At 32.8% G+C, this 7,259-nt stretch overlaps 1 protein-coding gene across 1 annotated transcript; it reads left to right on the top strand.

Moving 5' to 3' along the window:
- Positions 1 to 205: 205 nt before the first annotated feature.
- LOC115987160 (pectinesterase 2-like) lies at positions 206 to 3,999 on the top strand. The gene is made up of 2 exons (XM_031110656.1): positions 206 to 1,113; positions 3,311 to 3,999. The coding sequence occupies exons 1-2, from the start codon at positions 255 to 257 to the stop codon at positions 3,997 to 3,999; spliced, it is 1,548 nt and encodes a 515-aa protein (XP_030966516.1). The 5' UTR covers positions 206 to 254.
- Positions 4,000 to 7,259: the final 3,260 nt, after the last annotated feature.

The following is a 7,259-nucleotide window of genomic DNA, read 5'->3' as shown; positions in this document are numbered from 1 at the left end:
CCGCTCTAATATGTTATTATTTTATAATATGATTCATCCTAATTATGAAAAAAAAAATTAATTATTATAAAAAGTAGAGAAAAATAAGGATTAGAAAAAAAGTTGTGCTTCCCACATTGTTACGGCTCTTATCTTTCCTTCTATATAAGTATCAGTTGGAGGCATGAAGTCCCACACAAATTCCAAACACCCAATCATTATTTGACCCTTGTCTGTCCAACATTTCTTATAGCCCATCGAAAAGGCCAAAAAACATGGCACTTCGAGCTTTGGTTACACTACTCTTTGTGCCTCTTTTTCTGTCTCCAACCATTCATGGCTACTCTCAAGCAGATATTAAAAAATGGTGCAGCCAAACCCCAAACCCTGAGCCATGTGAGTATTTTTTAAGCCATAAACCTAATTACCACAACCCCATAAAGCAAAAGTCCGATTTTTTCACAATCTCAAAGCAGCTTGCACTAGAACGTGCCCTAAAAGCTCAAAGTAACATATTTTCACTAGGGCCCAAGTGCAAAAATGCTCGTGAAAAGGCTGCATGGGCTGATTGCCTTGAGCTTTATGAGAACACCCACCTTAGGCTTAACAAAACCATCGACCCTAATGTCAAGTGCAGCCAAACCGATGCTCAGACATGGCTCAGCACGTCTCTAACCAACCTTGAGACGTGTCGGGCCGGGTTTATTGAACTAGGGGTCCCAGACAATCTCTTGCCCTTGATGTCAAACAATGTTTCGAAGCTAATCAGTAACGCTTTGGCTCTTAACAAAGTTCCATACACTGTACCGAGTTATAAACATGGTTTTCCAACTTGGGTTAAGCCCGGGGACCGGAAACTCTTGCAGTCTTCTTCGGCTCCTAACGCCAATATCGTGGTGGCACAAGATGGTTCGGGAAATTATAAGACGATAAATGAGGCGATAAGTGCAGCAGCATCATCACAGTCAGGAAGTGGGAGGTTTGTGATATACGTGAAGGCTGGGACGTACAACGAAAACGTTGAGATAACATTGAAGAATATTATGTTGGTGGGAGATGGTATAGGAAAAACCATAGTCACTGGGAGCAAAAGTGTTGGTGGAGGTTCTACAACCTTCAATTCAGCCACTATTGGTAAGTAAATTCAATTGACTACTTCTAATAATATGCTAAATTTTGTGCTAAAAAAATTGTAATTAATTGGTTCCCTACAAAATATTACATATATATTTATATGTCTGGTAGATAAGATCGTGGCTTGGACTAAGAAAAGTTAGGTTTAGATATGAGATAAAAGAGATTAAGAAGAGGAAGTATAGAGGTTTGAAAGGATGAAAGCAAGTAATGCAAGAATACCAAGAAACTTCTGACCAGTTGAAAAAAAAACACCTCCTTGCGTATATTGACCTTAGTTGGCTTTTTAGACATGTATGTAAGCTGAGTTATTGAATGGATAACTTAAAAAATTTAGTGAGATTATTCATGAAATTCTAAATTTGAAAGGAGACATATTTCATAATGCACACCATTCATATACCAACCCAAGGCTTGGTTTTGGGTTTTTTTTTTTTTTTTTTTTTTTTTTTTTTTTTTTTTTTTTTTTTATTTTATTCCAGGTCACACATGTAGGTTTAGGTTCGAAGGAAAGAAAAATTTATCTTGCATCCAACGTATGTATTGGATGTCTCATAACATGGGGTTCTCAGGAGTTTGTAATACTCGCATCCAATACATATCTTGGATGGATACTTTCTTAATTTTCAAGAGATTTTAGTTATCAATTATATATTTTAGCCTTCTTTTCAAAATTAAGTAGGATTACTAAGTCATCAATTTTGACAAGATTTTGCCAAAGAAGTTGCGTTTTTTTTCTTTTTCAAATTGGAGCTCAAACAACAACGAATACACGTATTGAATATATAAAATACTTTCTTTCCAAGATTATCAATTATGATTTGGCCTTATTTTTCAAAATTAAGTACGATGACTATAGCAAAATAGTACGACGACTACAGCATCAAATTTGACAAAATTTTGGGGAAAAGTTCTTTTTGTCAAATTGGGTTCTCTTTTTCCATGGAAGTGTTTGCAAGGAATAGGCCTAAAAGGACCATGGTCCAGAATTTCTAGATTAGTGGTATAATATTCTCTCTCTCTTAATTAAGTTATCAAAGACATGAGATTCATTGATTTACAAATTATTCTAATACTGCGTGACGTTAGGCAACTCCACCTAGCTACCCTATTTGATCAAGAACGAAATCCACCTGCACTTCGTTTGCAAACCTTTTTTTTTTTTTTTTGGCTGAGATACACATTGCAAACTTTGGTTTAATACTCAAGGCCTATTCAGTGACCTAGTTAAGTATTTATGACTGATCTTTTTTTATATTTGCATGAAGTAGTTATTTCACAGGTCAAAAATATCATTATCATCTGTGAAACTTGCCGTGTGATATAACGGTGGTCACATCAAAATCCATACGCAATTTTTGCTTCATTATTATTATTATTATTATTATTTTGCTGGAATAATATATATACAAAGTTACTTGTGCAAGTTTCTCTTAAATTAAAGACAGTAGCTTTGCTAATTAATCTAATATATATACTAGTTTTTTTTGGTTTGTATTCTAGTTTTTTTTTTTTTTTTTGGCTAAAATAACTATTCTAATAGTCAAAATACAAGAGATGAATAGATAATATATTAGTATAAATATTTTTTTTAAAAATTAATAGATGAATAGATAATATATACAAGGTTTAAAGCTATTGAGTCACAGAGTTTAAAGGGTAGAAATTAATTCACAGTCTATTGATTTTTAAGTGATCTAGCAAATATTTGAAGACGTATATATCTTTGCATGTCAAGTAGAAAATGACAAGATTAAAGTACCTAGTTTGAGCTTGTCTGTACGCTATGGTACCAACAACCAAACCCTTTGCATCTAAAAAATGTGGACAAGAACCCATTAAAATTCGTACAAGTCGTACAGCATGGCCCACTAGGAGAAAAATTCACGATCTGAATTGTTTATAACTTAAGGTTTTTATTTTATTTTTTGGATAGGTTTTGTTTGCTTAATTAAGTTTCAATCAAAGGTGGCCAACAAGACATTGCTTCTGTATATATAATACTTTTATGCTAATAAGTATTGTCGTATTTAATTACTTGTGGTCCTAACTTGCTAATAATTCAGTACTCTAAAATATTATGTCTTACACCTTATATATACAGTCACAATTTTACTAAAATAATGAATGTTAATCTAGAATTTGACTAAAATATTTTTGACATGAAAATTAAGCTCTTCTTATTTTGAATTTTCAGCTGTTGTGGGAGATGGATTCATTGCTCAAGACATCACTATCAGAAACACTGCCGGCGCAGCAAATCAACAAGCCGTGGCCCTACGGTCTGGGTCTGATCTCTCAGTATTTTATAGATGCAGCTTGGAAGGGTATCAAGACACCCTCTATGTCCATTCCCAAAGGCAATTTTATAGGGAATGTGACATATATGGCACAGTCGATTTTATATTTGGAAATGCCGCGGTTGTTTTACAAAATTGTAACATTTATGCACGTTACCCTCCTAACAAGACCAACACTCTCACTGCCCAAGGTAGGACTGACCCTAATCAAAACACTGGAATTTCCATTCATGATTGTACAGTCAAGGCTGCTTCGGATTTAATGGCGTCTCAAAACTCGGTTATGACATACTTAGGAAGGCCATGGAAGGAGTACTCACGCACGGTTTTTATGAAAACATACTTAGATAACTTGATTGCTCCAACTGGATGGATGGAATGGGATGGAAATTTTGCCCTTAATACCTTATACTATGGGGAGTATGCCAACACGGGGCCAGGCTCATCGACTGCTAATAGGGTTAATTGGCCTGGCTACCATGTCATTACTAGTGCATCTGTAGCTTCACAATATACCGTTGCAAACTTCATCTCCGGCCGTTCATGGTTGCCAGCTACCAACGTGCCTTACACCGCTGACCTTTAATTTTTTCAAGGAAATTGTTATATATATGTCTTCAATTTGTTCAATTGTTTTCAATGACAAATTTGCATTTGAGTTCCTCGTGGTAAAAAATAAGTTGATTGCTGCCAACAACTAAAAAAGATTGCGTAATAGTTGTCATTCTTTGATAAGTTGTAATCAATGATTCAATATAAATAAAATTGATTATGTTTAATATTCTGCACGGAACTTTTTGCTAAGGTTGCTTTGGTTTATAAAATGAGATTTCTACTTTCTATATATGCATAGATAGATAGATAAAAATTTTGAGATGTAAATTTCTCAAAAAGTCACACAGATAATCAAAGTGCTTGTTGAAAAACATGTGTGTGGTGGATTTTCATGTAAGTCAAGGATGAGTTCTGAAAAAAAGTAATGTTCTAATAATTAAAAACAAAGTATTACCTGAATTGTAATTTGACGGTGATCCCTTTTTAATTATTTCAATTTAATTACCCAAATCTAGTGGTCAAGGGATTTTACCCATAGTTAGGCATCGACATGATTCATTGACCAATTAAAAATATGTATGTTTTGTTTCTCATAAAAGAAAAAGTATGCTTTCACTTTTTAAGATTCAAATCTTTGAAAACAAATAGGTAATTAAATCTAGAAGGGATAACATTCAAACTCTTCTGAAAACTACTTGTCAACTTTCTAGAGAGACAGCTGCAACTATTGGTTAACGTCGTAGGAACTGGTTCATATTTCTCAAATTATACGATGAAGTACGAACAGTACTAATATTTTGTTCTATGTATAATCTATGGCCCAATAAAACGATTTGGTGATTTTCTTTATTGGTTTCTAATTATTTGAGACAATTACCAAAAACTAGATCAAATTATTTATATCATATAATATATAATAAAAATTGGGCTTAAAAGTCATAGTTGCGCCAAGTGACTTCATTAAATTGCAGAAATATTTTTTAGATTTTTTAAAATATATATATCTATGTATATATATAATTTTTTTTTTTTTTTTGTTCTTATCTTCTTCTTTTATAATTTCTAAGTTGATAAAAATTTTAATTTGATTACAATCCAAATTCTTCATCTAATCTTTTTATTATTAATTTATCTATAATTTCTAAGTAATTTATTTAATTAGCAATTGGAAATCTACTTCATTTATGAGTTATGAGTTCTAGCATTCTAAGGGATTAGAGCATCTGCACCTAGCATTGTAAATGCCATATGTAAAGAGTATTTAGCATTTTTCCCTCAAAAACCTCCCACATCTAGAATTCTATATACCAAGTATTGCAAAAAAATTTGCAATACTGCTATAGTGCAATTCTAAAGGTAGAATTGCACCGTAGCAGTATTGTAATAAAAAAAAAAAAAAAAAAAAAAAAAAAACCTAATATTTTATTCTACTTTCCCCGAAATTTCTCTCTACTCTCTCTTCCTTCTCTCTTTCTCATCTACTCGCTCCTCTCTTCAGACCCAAACACCATCCTCCTCCCAACATCAACATCACACATCATAGTGGTTCATTTTTTCTGGTAGGTTACAATCTGGTGGGTTCTGTGGTTGTGTTTTTTTTTTTTTTTTTTTTTTCTTGGCTATGGCCGGTGCTTAAAGGAAGAGGTGGGTATGGCTAAAGTGGGTTGTGGGTCGTGGTTCTCTCAAGTCCTGTGTTGTTGGGTTTTGTTGGTTGTCAAAGATCGCCAATGTTTAGGTCTGGTGGTGCTAGGTTTTTGGGTTGCTCAAATTGTTGATGGGTTTGGTGGAGATTGGCGTGGGTCACGGTGAGGTCATGGCAAGGTTTTGCTATGGATCAGCATGGGTCCGATGGGTTTTGCTATGGATTCCAATGGCCATCGCCATGCCTCGAAATCTCGCCCCTCACCAATCTGAGTTTCTGGGCTGTGGGTTGATTTCGTGGGTCTTTGGTTGAATTTGGATTGTGGGTTGTGGATGGTGTTGTGATGGTGTTGATGGTGAGTTTTAGGTGGTGATGCTATTGTGTTTTTTTTTTTGGTTCCTTCGTGGTGATGGGTTTGTGTAATTTTCATTGGTTTTTTAGATGATTTTTGTTGCAAATTTGGTTGGATTTGGGTTGTGGTTATGGTGGCCGGTGGTTATGGTGGCCGGTGATTATGAGTGGATTTGGGATATATTAATATTTGTGAGTTGTTGTGCTGGTGTTGATGGTGGCCGATGGTCATGGTGGCTGGTGTAAATAATGTGTTGTATTGTAAATGATAGTGATTTTGGGATATATTATTTTAATGAGTAGAATAGGAAAATAAAAGTTAGAATGCTGGATGTATTATAAAATGGTATTGTATAATTGATAAAGTGGCTTTTCGAGATGGTAAAATAGGATGGAGTAGAATTTCCTGATGCGAATGCTCTTAGAATTTTGGTTTCACATTAATTGTTCATATCAATGTCAATTTTATATAATTAAAAAAAAATCATAATACACGTATATAACTACTAATTTCAACCTTTAATTTTATTTTTTATTTAAAAAAAAAAAAAAAAAAAAAAAAAAAAAAAAAAAATCATTGATAGACAAAAAATTATAATTATTCTTATCAACTTTCTTTATAAATCTTTGTCAATTTTTTAGATAAATACAAAAAATTACTTCTTGTTATCTTTTGTTTAAGTTACATATGATTCTTAATTAAATCATAGATTGCATAGGCATAACATTAGTAGTTTCACTAAATTGCAGGAATTTTTTCTAAATTGTAGTTGCGCCAAGTGGATTCACTAGATTACAACAATTTTTTTAGATTGAGACAACAACTTATTTGTTCTTATCAATTTATTTAAACAAAGTAACTATCAATGTTTTAAGAAAACGTGCAACATGCATTTTAGATAAAATAACAATAAGTGTGTTACCAAAACATGCAACATGCATATAAATTTCAATTGATAGAGACAACAATTTATTTGTTAATATCAAGTTCTTTGAATAAAGTAACAATCAAGCTTGTCAAGATCGGAATCCTATGTTGGATCGTGGGAGGTAGGTGGGATTGTGGGAGGTAAGATCGAATCGTAGATCGTAAGATCCTACCTATTTTTAGATTTAAAGAAAAAAAAAATTGACGATGACTTTGTATGTTAAATAATCACGTCTATTATGAATTCATCAATAAATAAATAAATAAATAAATATTTGCATCATATGATGTAATCTGCATGCTATACATCGCTACATCTATACTAACGAAACAAATATATTTAAATTTTAACTCAATTTATCTAAAATAT

The sequence above is a fragment of the Quercus lobata genome, chromosome 4, assembly GCF_001633185.2.
Source record: "Quercus lobata isolate SW786 chromosome 4, ValleyOak3.0 Primary Assembly, whole genome shotgun sequence".
NCBI classification, from domain to species: Eukaryota; Viridiplantae; Streptophyta; class Magnoliopsida; order Fagales; family Fagaceae; genus Quercus; species Quercus lobata.
The sequence above is the reverse complement of the archived record's forward strand: the minus strand, read 5'-3'. Positions and strand labels throughout refer to the sequence as shown.